At 41.9% G+C, this 21,140-nt stretch overlaps 1 protein-coding gene across 1 annotated transcript in view; it reads left to right on the top strand.

Annotated features, from left to right (window-relative positions):
- Positions 1-21,140, top strand: part of Ints9 (integrator complex subunit 9) — an 84,422-nt gene that overhangs the window by 8,909 nt on the left and 54,373 nt on the right. Inside the window, exon 2 of the mRNA XM_051160714.1 lies at positions 13,811-13,938. Coding sequence (XP_051016671.1) covers positions 13,811-13,938 — 128 coding nt within the window. The remainder of the gene's footprint in view (positions 1-13,810; positions 13,939-21,140) is intronic.

The raw sequence follows: 21,140 nt of genomic DNA on the forward strand, positions 1-21,140 counted from the left end.
AATGTTAAATGTACCATTTAACCACTTTTTGTTTGTTTGTTTGTTTGTTTTTGGGTTTTTTTGGTTTTTTTTCGAGACAGGGTTTCTCTGTGTAGCCTTGGCTGTTCTGGACTCACTTTGTGGACCAGGCTGGCCTCGAACTCACAGAGGTCCGCCTGCCTCTGCCTCCCCAGTGCTAGGATTAAAGGCATGCGCCACCACCTGGCCACCATTTAACCACTTTTAAGCAAACAATTCTATGGCATTAAGTACATTCACATTTTATGCAACTATGACCTTACATTTCTAGAATGTTCTTAGATTGTGCACATTAAATCTTACTTACTTCCCACTCCCCTCAGCCTCTGGTTGTCCCTGTGAACCTGGCTGCTCTAGGTGCCTCATCAGCAGTCGTACAGTGCGCACTTTCTGACTGGCTTATTTCACTTAGCGACGTTTACAATATTCATTCATGTTGTCAGAATTCCCCTTAAAGGTTGAGTAATGGTCTGTGGTATAGACAACATTCTATTTAATCAGACCTTTTGCCTGTTTCAGATCCTGTGAGTACAAGTACCTGTTCAAGGCCTTGTTTAACAGTTTGCTTGTATTTTGTTTTTGTTTTCAGTATGTACTCAGAAATGAAACTGTTAAATTACCAAGAATTTTGAATTTAATTTTTTAGGAGCCTTCATAGTATGTTCCATAGTTGCTGTACCTGCACCATTTTATAATCTCACCAGTAATGCACAAAGCTTCTGATTTCTTAACGTACTGGTTAATAGCTAAGCTGTTGTTTTAGTCATAGCCGTCTTATATCTGGTACTTTTGATTTGCATTTCCCTAATGATTATGCTGAGACTTCCTGTTGTGCACATTTTTGTTTTGTTTTGTTTTGTTCATGAAACATCCACATTGTCTTGTTTAGTTTTATTTTTGAAAGCAAACTGAATGTGTAAAAATGATAAGCAGTAACAAAAAGTCAAAAGGTTCTGTCTTGGACTGGTGTGGTAGCACAGTGTAACCCCAGAATTCCAAAGGTGAAGGCAGGAGGCTTATTCAAGGTCATCCCGAGCTACACAGTCATTTTTAGTCCAGCCTAGGCAATATAAACCCCTATCTCAAACCTCAAAAAAACAAAACAAAAAGCAGACTAATTCCCTTGAGGCTGGAGAGATAGCTTAGTGTGGAGAATAGGTGGTACTCTTGCAGAGGACCTGAGTTCAGTTTCCATCACCCACATCAGACTGTAACTCCGGTTCCAGGGAATCCAAACTCTTCTGTAGCTACCAGGTATGCACACAGTGTACAGTCATAAATGCAGGCAAAGCACTCGTGCATATAATATGAAAGTAAATAAATCTTTAAATATATACATATATATGTATACTTACATATACGCACGTGTATTCTCTCCTACTCTTTCTCTGGTTCCCAGAACAACTTCATTGTTTGGTTTCTTGTGCGTCCTTGGAGACAGTCTGTGGGCTTATATACATAATACCACTAACATTCCCCTTTTTATTTCTTGGATAAACAGTGTTAATATTGACATTTTATGTGGCTAGCATTCCTTTTTTATTTTTTGTATAAACGGTGTGTGACATGTTGCTTTGTCACAGATATTTTCCTATCAGTTTCTAGAACTACGGAGCATGGTGACACCCAGTTTTGATTCCGGCACTCTGGAGGCAGAGACAGGAGGCTCAGAGGTTCATCCTCTGCTATGTAGTGAGTTTGAGGCCAGATTGGGCTACATGAGACCCTGTTTTAAAAACAAATCTAAAACTGTTCACGTTCTAATGAACAAGAACCTGCATGTGACAAAGTCCAAGGATTTTGTTTTTACATATTTTCACTCTAAACTAGGAAATGTTCTCAATGTGCCTTTCAAGTATTTTTAGAAATATTTTTAACAAGCCCTGTATTTTGGTTTCTTGAAGGGATAGTTAGAACTGTGGCCCTGAGCCTGTCGCTGCCTCCCGCCAGTTGCTCCCCTTCCACACACCACTTCCGGGTCAGCATCAAAACTGTGTTTTCCTGGCTGAAAAGTGAAAACATGGTATGTCAACAGGATTGCAATGGTTTCCCGCTCTTGTGTGTATTTGTAAGCACCACCCCCTGCAGGTCTGGTCACAACCCAGCTCCGCACTGTGTGGCTTGTGGGGCTTCGGCCAGTACTTCTGTCTCTTCCTTCCTTGTCTTGCTTCTCAACCCAGGACTCCAGAGCATGCCAGACATTGCATGTTCTATAAACTTTAGACCTTTCACTTTGTTATAAACTTAGTTATTTGTTTCCATGTGTGTGTGTGTGTGTGTGTGTGTGTGTGTGTGTGTGTGTGTGATGTTTGCTCACCTGTGTGTACAGGGGTTGTGTGTGCTCTATCGCTTTCCCCCTTAGCCCTTGGATAGGGTCTGTCACTGAACCTGGAGCTAGGCTGGCAGCCAGAAGCCCCAGCAATTCTTTGTCTCTGCTCTTCTTACGGGGCACAGCTACACCCAAATTTTTACAGGGTGCTGAAGATCTGAACTCAGGTCCTCATGCTTGCACAGCAAATGCCTCTGCCCCCTCCCCCTTCTATCTCCCCAGCCCTAAATATACTGGTTTTTTGGGTTTTGGGTTCTGTTTTTATTGTTACTGAATTGGAATCTTTTCCTACATATGTAAAACACATACCCCTCCTTGTTAAACCTACTTCACAATTTCATTTATCCTGTTGGGTTTTATGAAATTTCTAGGAGTGTGTCTTTGTAGCTCATTTTTTTTTTTTTCAGACTTCATTTCCATCATGTGTAGTTGTGTTTGAATGCATGTGCAGCGGTTTGGGTTGGGGTGGTGATGGTGGTAGGCATCTCCATTCTGTTTCTGGTGTGAGTCGTCTTGCCTGGTCAACACATCACCTTGAAGCTGACTTTGGGTTGAATTTCTTGAATGATTTGTGTTCTATAGCTAGCTGTGTTCTATAGCTAGCTGCTTTCTTATTCCAGAATTTTCTAGTCATTACTAAAATGAAATTTTTTCATATGGTCCAACAATATGTTATTTTTTTTTTCAGAAAAGATCTATTTGTGTTTGATTGTTTGCCCTAGGCAGTTAATTATATCTTGTAAGCCATTTCCAGAGTTTTACGTAAACAATGGATTTTACAACTTGATGTCCTAGGTGACTCTTAGCAGCTTACCAAAATAATAAGACTTCTGTGACCTCAAAAGAAATGGCAGTTTCCTCAAAAAATAGCAACCAGAAATAGCTCTGTCTCCAGAGACAGGCCCTATCAAGGCAAGAAATGTAAACAGATCGTCTGTTAAAATAAATATAATTTCCACTTACATGCAAAAAAAAAAAAATGTTATGGGAACAAAAGGGGGCTCAGAGCCAGGCGTACCTGGCAGTTTATTGATTTTGAAGGGTGTTTGATTCAAGCCGCATAGGTCCAGTAGGAAGAAGAAACTGCTGCAGAAGGATGAACTATAAACCACCAGCAAGAGAGGCAGAAGCAGAGGCCATGGTCTGCTTGTCTGGGCAGTCCAGGGAGTGTTACTAAGTGAATACTGAGCCTGCCGTGTAAGCACACTCTCAGGGTGTGGGACGTGCCTATCAGCCTGCAGACACAGTGTATTCGAGCAGTTGATTGATGGGCTTTTGGGTATAGACTGTGAAAAAGGCAGTAGTTGCCTGTGTGAGGCACAGGCTGTAACGGATGAGTTCCATCTAGAGACCCATCTAGAGAATCGCAGATTCTTCCAGATGTAAAATCTGAGCTGGCCTTTACAAAGCCCCTGGGACAGTGGATTGTAGGGTGCTTGCCTAGCATGTACTAGACCGTGGGTTCCATCCTCAGCACCACTCACACAAAAGTATGTCGATGGCAAATGTCTGAATAGGAGGGCTGTGTCTTATTCTGGGTGGAAAAGACAGTTAAAAGTGAAAAGGATGTAGACGTAAGGAATCCATTTCTCCAGTGATGGGCTAGTACAACCAGGAGGTTCTTACTGCTTGTAGCAGTGTGTGTGTGTGTGTGTGTGTGTGTGTGTGTGTGTGTGTGTGTGTTGCTTATACTTCATTATTGTGGAATATCATTTCCATCTCATGTTTTTAACATCTGAAAGGCTGTGTGTTTAGGGAGCAGTTGCTGTAATGAGACCCGGCAGACTTATGACTCAGGAACTGTTGGAAGGGAGCTAGCAAGGGAGGGTTAGTAGCTGTAGAGCTTTTACACAAACTCAGTGGTCTAAATACTGACGATCTTTCATTCACGTGGAAAGTTTCAAGAAAATCTTAAAAGTACAAATTTTGAACATGTAAAGACTTGAAATTCATCTCTTTGGAAATCTAAGACAGGAATAAGAACCACATTGTGCACAATTTAAAACTTTGGAATGCAAAAGAAAAAGTATGACTTGGATGCAGGTATAGAAAGTGTTTTTGAAAAGTGGCATATAGAGCTAGAGAGATGGCTCAGCAGTTAAGAGCACTGTGAGCTCTTCCAGAGGTCCTGAGTTCAATTCCTAGCAACCACATGGTGGCTCACAACCATCTATAATGAGATCTGGTGCCCTCTTCTGGTATGCAGGCAGAATACCATGAAATAAATAAATCTTTTTTTAAAAAAGGAAAAAGTGGCATATAATCAAAACACAAAGAGTTGGAGAACTTATTAGCAAATGCATCAAAGCAAGTCCAAAGTTGGAACCGCCTGTCTAGAACAGAGGGTGTGCTTGCCGTTCACAGAGGGCCTCAGAAGCAGAAGGCAAAGGCATCCTGAGAAGCAATGGGACTAGCTGATGGCTAAACTAGAGATCTGGATCTAAAAAGGAGAGAACAGTGCTAATAATTCCTTGTTCTTTGTCTTTGATGAGAAAGGCAGGGATGGGTAGGAGGATCCCATTCCTCCAGATTCAATAAATAGCTTGAATATCATCAGAACCATCAAGAGATGAATCACTAAACAATATGATGCTATGTTCAGAATTGTGAGGTTGCTTTGTTTTGATTCAGTTTATCATTATCGTTATTATATTATTATTACATGGAGTGGGTGGGTGTGGAGAATGCATGTGCTGTGACACACATGTGAACGTCACAAGGTGACACATTATGGAATTGGTTCTCTCCTTTTGTGGCTTTCAGAGATAGAATTCAGGTTGCCAGCCTTGCGGGGCAAGTACCTTTCCTCACTGAGCCATGCCTACTGGCTCCTGGTTTGGTTTTGTGGCACAGTATTTTAATGGGGCTGCCACACCAACCTTGAGCTCACTATGTAGGCATGCCTGGCCTTGAACTAACAGTGTGTACATGTATGAAAATGTCATGATGAAAGTCATCATGTGTAGTTAATACATGTTAACAAAAAAAGAGAAGGAAATATCTGTCCCTGGTGTGGTGGCAACTGTAATCAAAGCACTGGAGAGACTGAAGTGAGAGGATCCCAACTTGAAAAGCTTGGGCCACAGTGGTGGTTTAGGCCAGTCTAGGTATTGCTGTTTTTAACAAAATCCCAAATGGTTGATTTTACCAATAAAGACTCGGGAGACAGATGCTGGGATGGAAGCCTACTAACTCAGAAAGGCAGAGAAAGAACCCAGCTGACCTTCTTACTCTGTCAAGCTGATGTTCCAGAAAGAAAAAGGCCTTTAGGGCTGGGCATAGTGGTGCACGCCTTTAATCCCAGCACTTGGAGGCAAAGACAGGCAGATGTCTGTGAGTTTGACATCTGGTCTACAAAGGAAGTCCAGGACAGCTAGGACTACAAGAGAAACCCGGTCTTGAAAACAAACAAACAAACAAACAAAAACCAACAAACCCAGCCCCCCCCCCCAAAAAAAAACCCAAAACCAAAAAACCTTCAAACTGAATGTCTAGCCTTTGTACTTCCTGGTCTGGATTTCTTCTTACTCTCTGCTTTTGATTTTGTTTTTTTTTTTTTTTTTTTCTATGTTTACTCCTGTCAAGTGGTTGCTTGTTCTGCCTCTTGACCTATGGTTGACTTTATTTTATCCTGGTTACAGAAGGCTTTTAAATTAAAGATATGTGCTAGGGCTGAGCCACACCACAATTAGAAACAGGTTTTTCCAGTACACAATTTCTGCGGCGGGGGGGGGGGGGGGGGCAGGAGGGGAGAGGAGGCTGCCAAAATGCAATCAAATATCCTGCAACAAGGCTTCATCAAGACCGTGGGCCAATCAGCCAGTCAACTCTTACAACTCACTAAGGTACAAATAACACAACAAAGTGAACAAAGATTTGAACAGGAAAATGACACTGGTCAGTACATAAAATGTTGATCAACAGCGATCCTTAGAAAGACACTTGTTGTATTAGAAGGGGTAAAATTAAAGACCAAGTGCTGGCCAGAATGCAGGGTAACAACTGAGACTCTACACACCTCCACAGTACTGCCGACTCTTCATTGCACACACAGATAGGTCACTCTTTTCATTGTATGAGTGTACCAGAATCAACACATACCCACAGAGTGATGGATACTTGGCTTGTGCTTAAATGCAGTATGGTTCAGAAAAGTCTACACACTTTGTGTGATTATGAATAATGCTGTTGTACATGTCTACATACAGGTTTCTGAAGAAGCATATATTTTTATAAATTGTCTCTACAGCAAATAGGTAAGGACTGTTGGGTGATATGGTAAAGACATGTTTAGCTTTTTTTTTTTTTTTTTTTTTTTTTTTTTTTTTGAGACAAGGTTTCTCTGTGTAGCCTTGGCTGTCCTGGACTCACTTTGTAGACCAGGCTGGCCTCGAACTCACAGTGATCCACCTGCCTCTGCCTCCCAAGTGCTGGGATTAAAGGCATGCGCCACCACGCCCGGCCCCATGTTTAGCTTTTTAAACTATCTACCAAAGTGAAATATTGGTTTTGGCTTAAAAAAAAAAAAACTAGTTAGTTTTTATTGCTGGACTGTGTGTCCAGCATCCAGTATTGCATGTAACCTGGGCATAGGGAGCAGTACTTACTCTGTCTCTAAGGTGGTATTATCCTGAGTAGAAGCTGAAAATCTTTTGGCTTCAAATTTCTCAGTGGATAAATGAGATTTAAACAAATCCTTTCTCAACTTTCTTTTAACACAAAGATGCTAGGTTTTTTGGTTTTTTGTTTTGTTTTGTTTTTTTATTCTATCGATGTATTTACAAGATGAACATGCTGGGACGAATTCCATTACTTAAGCTTTACATTTTTGTTTTGTTTTGTTTTTAAAAGAGAAACTTAGGGGCTGGAAAGATGGCTTAGAGGTTAAGAGGTTCTTCCAGAGGTCCTGAGTTCAATTCCCAGCAATCACACGGTGGCTCACAACCATCTATAAAGTAATCTGATGCCCATGCCCTCTTCTGGCCTGCAGATGTACATGCAGACAGAGCACTATATACATAATAATAAATAAATAAATAAATAAACCTTTAAAAAAAAAAGGAGGAACTTAGTTCTTCAAGGGCTTACTAGCTTTTCTCCACTCCAGCCAAGCACCAGTCACTGCCCTCAGTGACAGAAGCTCACTAGGAGGTGCTCTGTGTCCTAGCAAGGACATATAGGATTCTTGCTGCAGCAGGCAAAGGGGAGGCCTTCTCTTTTAGGAACCCCGGCCTTATGCCTGCCTCGTCACCCTGAGCCACTGGGCCAAATGTGCTGGATCTAGAGCTATGACCACCCCTACTAAGAGTTTCTTGGGCCAGGTCCTCTAATAGCCAGATGCGTCTTCAAATGTACTGCAATTTGATTTGTTAAATCTTTTACTTTATTCCACTTTTTAGCTTGATCCTATCTTTCAGGAGAGCTAAATGTGCCAGTCTTGTTCATGGTCAAACTAACTACACAGCTTGGTAAGATAAGAGGGCTAATTTTCCACATGTGCAGAAAGTCTTCAGCATGCATGTACAAAATCTGTACATACACAATAAAGGTACTTTCGGGCTAAAGGGTGACTAGGCACCACGCACAGCTGAGTGACACTCACAGCTCTCGCTCCTTTGGACCCTAGTCCTGTGCCTTGCATCCATGAAAACAAGTCACGAAGCAGAGGGACATTTTGTAAAGCAATGTCCCAGCCAATAGATGCTCAGAAGGGGGTGGAAATGCTTCAGTGAAAAATTATGGTTGAGGGAAGTAAGACAAGTCAGGCTTGGCTGGGGATTGCAGGCTGCCTGGCACCAGCGAGTGACAAATGGGAAGAAGTAATTAGAGTAGATGAGAAAAGTTCACAGACCTATTTATGTGACTGTTTATGCAAAAGGAAGCAAATTACCCCATTTCTCCCTAATCTCGAATTCTTAAATAATCCCCCATCCTACACACCCATTTATTTTTCTTTTCCCCCTCCTATTTGTCTCACTGATAGAACCTAAGAGAGAACGCTTCAATATGCTATCTTAATTTGTGGAGGAAAAAAAAAAAAAAAATCAAAATGTGGTCGATGCTAAAGCTTTCCTCTTAAGATAAAGCACACTTAAAATGCATGACTAGCTGCTCAGAGCACTGTCTCTTTCCTGAGACGATGATGACTCTTCCTGTTTCCTCTTCCATGTGAGCACTGGGGTTTCTGAACAATGAAGGCATGGCTCATAGCTTCAAAGGATGCAGCCCATGGGCTGAGGACACAAGTAGAAGTATGCTTGCTTTGGACACTGAGCGTCAAGCGTCTAGCAATTTCCACAGCCACGGTGCTTTTATTTCTGTGGCATAGATGTGATCTCTAAGCACATTCATGCTATTTCAGCATAAAACAAAAAGAAGACACTTCAAGCTGGCATCACAACATCCTTCCACCGGGTACTCCTCACTCTGTACTCTTGACTACTTCTTTTAAACATTAGCCAGTTTCTATTGGTCAGTTTGTAAAGGAGAAAAAATACAGGCATGTCCTCAGGAAACTGAAGTAGGACTCCTGAGAATGAGGCCAGTTTGGGCTGCATAGTAAGACCTTCCTCAAACACAGTGAGCAAGATGGCGTATCCACTTATTGGGGAAATACACCTGCTACCAAGACTGATGACTTGAGTTAGATCCCAGGACCCACACTGGGAAGCAAGCCAGTGTTCAGTGCTGGAGTGAACCCTCAGTGCCACACTGAAATACAGTGAACTGTATAAATACTCAGATGAAAAGCTTTCCACAGTGACTCTTGTCACCTTGTGATAGTTAATCTTGATCATCAACTTCAGGGACTTTAGAATCACCCGGAAGACAAACTGCTGGCATGCCTGTGAGGGTGCTTCCAGAAAGACTTACCTGTGTGAGCAGCATTATTTCACTGCTCTTGTTCTGGACTGAATAAAAAGGAGAGAGTAGCCAGCAGTCACGCTCTGTTCCCTGGCAGCAGACACAATGGGACCAGTTGCCTCACATTCCTGCCATCATGACTACACCTTCAAACCCTGAGCCACAGTACACCCTTTCCTTTAGTTGCTCTTGTCAAGTATGTTGTCACAGCTACAAGCAAAACAACTGCCCAGGCGTGGTCATGGCATACTCCTTTAATCCCAGCACTCAGGAGGCAGGGGCAGGTGGATCTCTGTGAGTTCGAGGCCAACCTGGTCTACAAAGTGAGTCCAGGACAGCCAGGGCTACACAGAAAAACCCTGTTAAAAGAAAGAAAACAAAAGCAACTAAAGATTGGCTTATCTTTTTACACTAGAGTTCCAAATCTAAGGTGTGATCGTGGCTATCTGGAATAGAGACTGTATTTGCTAGTCTCACTTGCAACCAGACATAACCAAGAAAGTGAATTTCAGCCAAGGTAAATCGAAGTGGCACGTGCACTTTGAGAATTCATCCAAGGGAGAGGGCATGCCTTTCTTTGCATCCTGACACAGGACCCAACCGCCTTCTTGTTAGCTAGGATAGGAAAATAGTTACCTGCCCAGGCCCATTCTTACAGAAACGTGCATAAAGAAAGCCCCACCAAATGAATTCACTATGAAAACGTTAAGACAGTAAGAAGTAATGAAGTCTTTCTCAAGTTATAATCAGCAGACATTAAAGGATTCCAGGGACTTCAGACAGTTGCGCGACCACTGGAGACACTGACATTAATGCTAATGTTAGCTGTGAAAGGACCTCTAAAAAGAATGAGACCATAGTGTAAACAGACGGAGAGGTGTAGAAATGAAACAGGTTACTGAAAGGAACATTTACAGTGTTCAAGGGAGGGAAGGGGAGAGGGGTGTGTGTGTGTGTGTAAGAGAGAGAAAGGACATTATTAATTTAATCCATTGATTAACAGCAGATTTGATAACACTAAAATTAACAAAATAAGTCTGAGGGAAAGGCATAAAGTGTACAACATGAGAAGAAAAATCAAAACAATTTAGTTGTGAGGGACAGGGTAAAATAAAATGTTGCAGCCTTCCTTCCATAGGTGTTTCAGAAAGAGAAGTACAAAGAATGGGCTGGATATAACACAGACAGACAGACACACACACACGCACACACACACACACACACACCAGTGGCTGATAGTTATATTTTATTTTGATTCCAAAAAGTCATGAAAGTCTTGAATCTTCGTACTTTAAAATCATAAACCAATAAGACTATCTAGTCCTAATAAATTCATGAATGTCTAAGGCAAAAGTAAATGCCACTATAGGCAGGTGCTCTCCACCACCTGCCTTAATGCTATTGTAACTAGGGCAACAAAGAGTGAATGTGCCAGATACACCCTCCATTCACTAAGTTCTTATTATATATACTCTATTATAGATGAGGGAACTTAGTCCTCAGAAAGTCTCACATCAATAGCAAAGCAGAGCAGGATACAGAACCCCAACCTTCTATATTTAATCAAACAGCTTCAAAACTAAAGTCACTAATCAAATAGTTGATTTTTCTTGCTTGGGCCATTGAATTGCCTTTAGATGGCTGCTGCAGTGGTTCTAGGGACATTTTGGTGAGACTGTAGGATCTAGATGTTATTGACTGTAAGGCAGCAGGAGAACAAATCTGAGTTGTTAGCCATGATGTAAATAGGCCCAGTGCTTTATGGAATGCATTTTGGCAGCAGATTTTAAGAGCCATAAAATGCTCATACTCTTTGACCTAGTTAATACCACTTCTGAGAATACACAAAAGAAGCAGTCCAGTATGGAAAAAAACCTCCAACACCATGTGATCAGCACAGCCATATATGTAACTAAGTGCCTGTGCAAACCTAGGTGTTCAAGCAGAAGGGGATGATTTGCTGACAAGTGACGAGATAGTTGCTTGACCAACGAACATGGAATGTTATGTGACAGAGACAAAGAAAACAATCATCATGAGTTTTAAAAGCAGCACCCAGATTTTATGATAAATTCCACCTTTAAAACTTTTAAATTTATTTTATGTGTGTGGGTGTTCTACCTGCATGTATATCTGTGTATAGATATGTGCATACAGTGCCCTCAGACCAGAACTGGGGTATCCAATCCCCTGGAGCTGCAGATGATTGTGATCTGCCATATGGGTGCTAGCAATGGAACCTGGATCCCCTGTAAGAGTAGACAGTTCTCTGAGCCACTGAGTCATCTTCCCAGTGGTTCTACCCCCTGGCCCCTGGCACACAGCACAAATCACACCCTTTATATAAAGTGATGGAAATACTTAAATAATTAGACAGGATGCCTTTACTACTTCCCCCTGTCTTTGAAGGTTTTGTAACATAGGTGTGTATTTCTGCTTTTAAAAGTGAAGCTCCATGCTGACTTGGGTTTCTGTGGCTTGGACTAACCCTCACTATGTGTTAGCTGCACTGTGATCAAGAGAGCATCTCTGGAGGCAGTCAGCTCTGGGTGGTCTGAGGCATGCCTCCTTTACTGGCTGGAGGAACCTGTGGCCAGCGCCGTGTCTCCATGCCAGTGACCCATGGTGATCAGTACATCTGGGAGACAAAACTCAGATCCTGGGAGGCAGGGGACCTCACCATATGCTGCCTCTTCTGAAGCTCTTCCCCACCGCCCCACTCACATGCTCTTTCCTTTGTACTAGTTCCCTTTCCCCCCAAATAGTCCCCCATTTCACCTTCATATAACATATATCCCACTGCCCCTCCTGCTCCCTCAAGATCTCTAAGTCTGGCTTGTTTCATATAACATAATCTCCAAGTCTGTCCTTTTTCCCATAAATTCCACAATTTTTTTTTCCTTTACTGCTGAATAAAACTTCATGGCACATTTGCACCAGATTTTCTCTATCCATTCATCTCTTGTTGGATATTTAAACTGGTTCTAGTTTTTTTTTTTTTTTTTTTTTTTTTTTTTTTAGCTGTTGTGAGTAAGGCAGCAATAAAAATGAGTGTGTAAGTATCTCTATAGTGCTTATGATTGATTTCAAGTCCTTCAGGTGTCTGCCCAGGAGTGGTACAGATGCTTTATATGGGCGTTCTTGTTTTTGAACTCTCCATACTGTCTGTACTAGTTTACACTCCCCTCAGCAGTGTGTAAAGGCTCCTCTCTCCTCACACCAGCACTTGTCGTCTTTGTTCGGGTTCTCCCCCCCCCAAAAGGTAGGGTCATAAAAGCCTTTCTGGCCTCAAATTTATGTTGCTCCTCATGTCTCTGCCTCCAAGTGCTGGGATTGCAGCCATACACCACCATTTTCAGCTTGGTGTGTTTTTTGTTTGTTTGTTTGTTTTGTTTTTCCCTTTTATTTTCTTCTTCTTCTTTGAGACAGACTTTTCTTCTTCTCTGTGTAGCCTTCGCTGCCCTGAACTCGCTTTGTAAACCAGGCTGGCCTGGAACTCATGGAGATGCGCTTGCCTCTGCCTCCTGAGTGCTGGGATCACAGGTGTGTACCACCATACCCAGCAACTTGTTTTCTTAATAGTCATTATAACTGGGGTGTGACAGAGTCCAGAGCAGTTTCAATTTGCATTTCCCTGATAGCTGAATATATTGAACACTTTTTAAAATGTATATTGGTCATCTCTATTTCTTCTTTCAGAAGTCTCTGCTAAGTTTATCAGCCCATTGATCAAATTATTTGTTTACTTTTTTCAGTTCCATGTATATTCTAGATATGACTCCCCTGCCTAACATGTAGTTTACAACAATTTCCAGAAAATCCACTATTAAAGGCAGAAAAACTCAAACATAATTTGAGGACTCGGTGAGTTTCATGGACTCTCCCCAGCTTCAAGCAGCACTGAGGTGCAATGGAGTAGGGGTCTGCAAGCCCTTAGGCAGTTGAGTACATGGCTGAATCACTGAAATCCTCTCCTTTGAACAACTGTGACCTATCCCAAACTGTTAGGACCAGAGACTTTTGAGTATTTTACAAATAGTTAGAGCTTAACAAGAGAAAAGGGTGTCACATAGAAGGCTAGCTGAGCTCACACACTGCCCTTATGGGAGAGAGAACATCACATAGGAAGTTAGCTGAGCTCACACTGCCCTTATGGGAGAAGATGATGTCACATAAAAGGCTAGCTGAGTCATACACTTCTTATGGGAAGCAGATGATGTCACATAGAAAGCTAGCTGAGTCACACACTGTTCTTTTTTTTTTTTTTTTTTTTTAGGGGGCGCTGGGAGGGAGTCTCTGTGTAGCCCTGGCTGTCCTGGACTCACTTTATAGATCAGGCTGGACTCCGAATTTACAGAGATCTACCTGCCTCTTCCTTCTGAGATTAAAGGCGTGTACCACCACTCCCGGCTCACACACTGTTCTTACAGGAGAAGATGATATCACGTAGAAGGGTAGTGAGCTCACACATTTCTTTTGGGAGAAGATGACGTCACATAGAAAGCTAGCTGAGTCACACACCATTCTTACAGAAGATGATGACTGCTTTTACTTCACTTCCTAGACTGTTCCTATAACCGATTTTTTTTTTTTCCCCAGTATTGCCTGTCAGGGCACCCGACTTTACCATGCAATGTGCTCAAATTCAAATCCACCACCATTATGTTGGACTGTGGACTGGACATGACTTCCACCCTCAACTTTCTTCCTTTGCCTCTTGTTCAAAGGTATGTGCTGATCCATCCTGAGATAAAATGAGCTTTACTTCCCTGAAAAATAGGGCCCATTAGTATGAACATTACTGATACCTTGTGTTGTCTCATACATTTGCTTTATCCCCTTAAAACTGTTCTATCAAAATAATTTCCTTTGGTTGTGTTGGTGGAAAGTGCTCTATTGATTTATTGATTGACTCCTTTATTCCAACAACTTCTGGGCCTCTGTAAAATGTTTCTGCAACTGCTCAGTGCATCTGAGGTCATGTATATTTCATCTGTCTTCCTAAGTCATGTAAGAGCTAATAAATGACTAAGTGATGAGCCCCAGAATTGAATTTTAGGACTTGACAGAGTAGAGGCTGACATTTCTTTTCTGTGCATTGTTTTCATATTAGTCAATTTTAGATTGTGTGTGTGTGTGTGTGTGTGTGTGTGTGTGTGTGTGTGTGTGTGTGTGTGTATCTCCATGTCGGTGTCCCCACCCCCACCCCCCCACCCCCCGTGACATGGATGTTCTGTGTAGCCTTAACTATCCTAGACTCACTTTGTAGACCAGGCTGGCCTTGAACTCAGAGAGATCAGCCTGCCTCTGGTCTCTCCAGGTGCTGGAATTACAGGTGTGCACCACCAGCCCAGCTCAAAGTCCATGTCTTAAGTCACCTATATTGCCTTGACCCTACAATCAGCATTGTCAACACTAAAGATTTTTAAGAACCTGCTTCTCAGCTTGCTTTTACTTAAAGCAGTTTGTAAGAAAAGTAACTTTTAGAATCAAATATGGTCAAGGTAGCAAAAAAAAAAAAATGACAACCACATATAAAAGATGAAATGGAAAAGCTATTGGAGCCAAATTTAAGAGCTCAAAAGAATAGCAAACTGAGTAATCCATCTAATTCATCTCAGTCCCTCCTGAAGAGGACACCAAGTACAGTGGTTATTCATGATAACTCCATCTACTATCCAGGAAAATTATATCAACTATGATTTTTTTTCTGAGATAAAAGATGTAACAAAGGACTGTGGGGACAAGGTCACAAATAATTTCAGATTACATTTTTTTGCAAAGTTGATGCGATTCACTTTTAACTACACTCGGCTTATATACAAGTATTATCCAATACTGGGCGAAAACAGTATTTACACTGCTGGTAGAATACTCTTTATTTAAAGAGCTGAATGTAGTAATAACTATTTTTCAGAAGGTTCACAATGCCCCCTTTGCCTTTCAAAAACTATTTATGTTTTCTACCCCGCTTCTGACTGTTTAGTTCTCAAATAAAAGACACGGAAACCTTTTAGATTTAAATAAGCTTTAAAGCACCATAACTGGGCAGCTGTCAGCCCTCTAAGCTATTTTACTGCTTCCTTGCTACACACCCCAAGTTGTTTGCTATAATTGTTCCTACGGGGACTGCTTCTGCTCCAGCAAGCCAGCCATGTGCTCAGGGTCCATCCTGCCCCAGGGGAGCTTCGCTGTCCCCAGCTTCTTCTTCTCCTCTCTCCCGCTTGTAGTCCCCCTCTGACCTGAAGCCTGGGAGCCCGAGCTTCACCTCCTTTTCTGCCCAGTTACAGGCCTCTAGCTATTTTTTTAACCAACCAACTTTAAATTGGGAAGCAAGGTTAACACAATACCACTTGGTGGACATGAGAATATGCTCGCTCACTCATCTGGATAGCATCCAGATCATGGGGTGGGGGGGGGGAACAGTACTTAGCATTTGAATACACGGTACCACACCAGCCCCCAAAAGCTGGATACTGTAGTCTTTTTTTTCCTCATAAAGAACAAAATATTCATTATTTTGGTGTTTAAAATCTGTCCTATGTGGGACCACAGATATTGACATCACAAAACTGATTTCTTTGTTTGGCTTTTGGTTTTGGTTTCTCGGGTTTTCAAGACAGGGTTTCTCTGTAGCCTTGGCTGTCCTGGAACTCACTCTGTAGACCAGGTTAGCTTTGAACTCACGGAGATTCACCTGCCTCCGCTTCCAAGTGCTGCGATTAAAGTGTGCACCACCAACACCTGGCCACAGAAACGATTTCTTACCCTCAGAGAGCTTGGTGTCTGTCAACAGAGAAAGGCAGTGCATAGCTGGAGCCTGCCTGAACTTGAGAAGAACAAACTTCTATGGTAACTCCTTTTTTTTAATACCATGAAGGTTTCTAAAGAGGATGCACTTCCTCTGTAGGCTCATGAATTTCACTACCAAAACCAGATTGGTCAGACAGTACCAGCTTTGTGTCTTCCTGCTGATTCTCCTTAGGTGACTGCTTTGTCTCCAGCATTGATGAGGCGGGAAGTTCACAGCCATCCTCTCCTGCTTTTTTTTTTTTTTTTTTTTTAACTTCAGAAGGAAGTAGGATGGCTGGCAATTCATAGAATTCTTTATAAAAAGTGTCTCTTGGGACTAGAGAGATAACTCACTGAATAAAGCACTTACTGTGCAAATGTGGGGCCTGGAGTTCTTATCTCTAGCACCCACATAAAAGCCAGGCAGCCGTGGCCAGCACTTGTAATCTCGGTGCTCGGGAGACAGGGCCAAGGACTCTCTGGGGACAGGCTGGCCAGCTATCGTAGCCGAACCAGTGAGCTCTGGGCCAGCAAGTAAAGTGGAGAGGGATCAAGGAAGACAGCATGAGCCTCTGGCCTACACATGAACACACACGCACACCGCACAAATACATGTTTTTAAAAAGTGCTCTTGTCACTCAAGCCAGAAGCTTTGGGCCATATTTGCTTAAAATAAGTAAGCCGGGCATGGTGGCGCACGCCTTTAATCCCAGCACTCAGGAGACAGAGGCAGGCAGATCGCTGTGAGTTCAAGGCCAGCCTGGTCTACAAAGTGAGTCCAGGACAGCCAGGGCTACACAGAGAGACCCTGTCTGGGGAGGTGGGGAGAGATACATATATCTGTTGTTCTCTCCCTGTGCCCTTACCTTGCTTTGTCTTTGTAACGCTTATTACTACATTATTTTAATATACATATTTATTATCTTTCTTCTCTACTAAAGATGTTTTATAAGGACGGGAATTCTGTTTTCCGCTGCATTCTCAGCACTTAGACCAATTCTTGGCCTGTAATAACAGCTCAGAAAATACTTGGCTTTATGAGTAAATCATTCTCCCCTTTGGAGCCCATCCCGCCTTAACCTTCTCAGAGTCTTCTCATTATTAAAGTGCCATTGTTGAGTTATTGTATCTTCCCTTTTGTGCAGACTTGGAGTGTGTGTGTGTGTGTGTGTGTGTGTGTGTGTGTGTGTGTACTCAGGATCAAGCTCAGAGCCTTGCACATGCTAGGCAAACAAACACCTTACTGAGCTGCATCTCCAGACCAGATGACCTTCGAACTCATAGTCTTCCGGCCTTAACCTCCCCATGCTAGGATTGCAGCTGTGCGTCACCACACTTGGGTGACTTTCCTTCTTAAGTCCTTATCTGTGTATCTGTTTGTATTTCTCTGTTTCACCAATTGACCTTTCATTATAAAGTATTTTTAACAAAAGCAAAGGGGGAATTTGTCGTCCTGGATCCTATGTTGGTCACATAGTGTATTCAGTTATCTAGTTTGGACTCTCCTTCAATTTGAAAGAATTTCTCACTATCTATATTTTAATGACCTTGACATTTTTAGACATACAGATCAGTTATACAGATCAGTTATTATATATAGTGTGGGTGGTCATGATGTTACTGATAGTTCAGCTGGAGTTATTCTTCTGTCAGAAGACACAGGATTCCACCCTCCTCAGAATCATCCTGTAGAACTGCAAGCCCAAGCTTGTCTAGCGGTCTTGTTTGTGGTCTCAGTGTTTGGTTTGTCTTACTACTCTTTTTTTTTTTTTTTTTTTTAATATTTATTTATTTATTATGTATACAGTGCTCTGCCTGCATGTACAACTGCAGTCCAGAGGGGGCATCAGATCACATTCTAGATGGTTGTGAGCCACCATGTGGTTGCTGGGAATTGAACTCATGACCTCTGGAAGAGCAGACAGTGCTCTTAACCGCTGAGCCATCTCTCCAGCCCTTGTCTTACTACTCTTAATGTTCCTTTAGCTCTTCGCTGTCACTGGGTCCTCTCTTCCTTCTGGCTCCTGCCAGCATGGTGAAATGCCTTCCCTGTGCTCTCCAGACCTCCCTGGACCCTGGTGTTTCAGACCTCCGTTTAGTCATATGCCCAGGAAGTACTTTGAGGAGGCCTAGGCTGGTCCTTCAGAGGCATCGCCTGTGGTACCTGGTACTGCTGTGGAGCCTCATCCTCTGAGCAGCTTGTTCTCTGGCTGTTTGTGCGGGTATGTAGTGTCTTGCCTGTCTGTGTGGGAGGACAGGCGTGTTCATTCATAGTCAGGGATCCAGGACCTGCCCAGGTGCCTGACATAAAGGTCCAAGGTGAGGAAGTGAACACCCTGGGCTCTAGCACTGACCAAATGCTGAGGCTCTTCCTGTTTTCTACACTTTGATCAGAGTAGTAATGAGCTGCTAACAAATATTATTAAATAAAGAAATAAATTCACCATGTCTTTGTTGTTGTTTTGGGGTTTTGTTTTGGTTTGGTTTGGTTTTTTGTTGTTGTTTTTTTGTTGTTGTTGTTGTTGTTATCTTCTGATTTTAAAATATATGTATTTCATACTAGGAACTTGTAAAAAATATTTTTAAAAATCTGCCTATCATATTCACTTCACTTTTACTATTTTTCTAGGCAAGTGGGTTACAATGCTTTAGGTTATTTCCTTATGGGACTAATTTGCATATTTCCAAAATTAGCAATCATTAGAAAAACAGCTCTTATATATATGATTTTTAATGAAATAATAATAATAATATAATAATTAATAGTATCCTTTGTGTCAAAGAAATCTTTCTAAAACAGTTAAATGCAATAATGTGTTCTTTTGCAATCATCATTTTTCTAGTATTTTCTCCTAAATTACTGGCATTTTAAGGTTTCTAGTATATAGAAATAAGTCCACTTACTAGAAATAAATGGTTGTTTGATTTTTAGTTATTGTGTGTGTAGGATGTGCGTGTGCATATGGGATACATGCATATATAGCATGTGTATGGAAGTCAGGAAACATCTTTCAGATGTTTGGTTTTGGATGGCACCAGGGAATTTAACTAGGAGCCATGCACATGGTGGACAGGCGTTCTGTCACCCGGCTGTGTTCCCAGCCCTGGGTGTTTTTGAGACAGCACAGCCTAGCATGCCCTCTGAGTCATGATGCCCCCATCACAGGTACAAAACATAATACTCAGCTTGGTTCTCTGCTTCTACTGTGGAATCTGGTGGTTGAACTCAAGTTTCAAGTTTGGCAAGCACTTTTACTGCAAAGGACTCTTGCTAGCCCATAATTTTTTAAATTCAACCTTCTTAATATACATGAAATTAGTCTCACCTTGTAGAAACCATTCACCTGAATAGACTTTATAACTCTTAGGAAAAGAAGCTTCATTTTCCATAATGGGAAACCTAAGCCACAAGTGCCAAGTACCCTGCTTCTTAAATTGTAGATTGGGGGCCTACATAATTGATTATGAGGGTTGTAATAGACTTGACAACAGGATGTACAGTGACTGAAAGTAATTTAAAGTCAAAGTGGAGTTTCTATCTGGACTCACCTGCTTCCCTTCATGTGCCTGCACTGCACTCAGGTTCTGAGTTTACAGCATCAAGCTCTGCAGGGCCCGTACACACTGCCTGAACCCCCTCCACTCCAGACATGAGCTGCAGTGCTTTTACTGTCTCAAAAAACATACACACAAAAGCTATTTCTGAACTAGTAGGATGGCTCAGAGGATAAAGGTACTTGCTACCAAAGCTGATGACCTAGATTTGCTCCCAAGCGCCTACCTCGTGAAGAGAGAGAGCCTGCTCCTGAAAGTTACCCTTGCCACTTGATATCAAGGGTATATGCTTAATACATGAATGCCCTTACTTATGCAATCCCTGGTGTGTATGCATGCGGGCACACACACGTGTCCGCACACATACACACACAAATAAATTAATTAAATAAACAAGCACAATTTAAAATTTAACATTGCTCTCTTGAGTGTCATATTGTTAGATGAATTCTGGCTTAGACTGAGGATGGAATGCCCAGTGATTTCTTAAATGGCCCTATTTCTATCATTTTTAACCACATATTCAATTTATGCACAGTGGCATTCTCAACATTGATGATTACAATATCAAAATGTTGATCAACTCTGAAAAAAATATTGAAGACATCTGCTTCCTACAGAATCAGATATTCAGCCAAGGCTTATTTATGTATGTAAAATCAAATAAGCATAGCCATCTCAGTATGCAGATTTACTCTGATCTTTAGTAGATGGTAAGGTTATGTGTATGCCAAAGGATGTTTCCTTATGAATATTAGTAAATATTTGGTTTCTATACTTAAATAATTATTTTTTTAATTTTTATTATATGTGCATTGGTGTTTAGCCTGCATGTATGTCTGTGTGAGGGTGTAACCTCATGGAGCTACAGGCAGTTGTGAGCTGCCATGTAGGTGCTGGGAATTGAACCCAGATCCTCTGGAAGAGCAGACAGTGCTCTTAACCACTGAGCCATCTTTCCACCCCTCTATACTTAATTTTTAAGGCTTATTTAGTTTACTTTAGAGTGTGTGTGTATGTGTGTGTGTGTGTGTGTGTGTGTGTATGCATGCGCACGCACCTGTGTACATTTGTATGTACTATGTTTGTGCAGGTACCCTCAGAAGCCAGAAGAGGACATTGCACAACTGGAAATGTAGGCCGTTTTGAGACACACAATGTGGGTGCTGGGAACAGCACCTGGGTCCTACAAGAGCAGGGCTCACTCTTAACTTCTGAGCCATCTCTCCAGTCCTGTATGCATATTGTATATACCTGTATACAAGGATCACAGAAGAATTTCTTGGGCAAAAGAGAATCACAGGTAGAAAAAGTTCCAGATGACCTGGTGTGATCCACCTGTCAGCACTGAATCCAAAGTGTTCATTTGACCAGAATTCACAGCCTAGTACCTAACTTAAGACGGTTTTCTCAAAGTCTGTGAAGGCACCCATTCTCCCTCCACTCACGATGGCTGTTGAACAAAAGCAAGATAAAGCCAAGGTAGTTGTGACTGGAAGTTCTAAATGCTCTCAATATTTCACCTGCACTCTTTGCTTTCTATTCTTCATAAATTCTTTTTGTTTTTGTTGTTCGTTTTTGT

This window comes from Acomys russatus, chromosome 18, assembly GCF_903995435.1.
Source record: "Acomys russatus chromosome 18, mAcoRus1.1, whole genome shotgun sequence".
Lineage (NCBI taxonomy): Eukaryota > Metazoa > Chordata > Mammalia > Rodentia > Muridae > Acomys > Acomys russatus.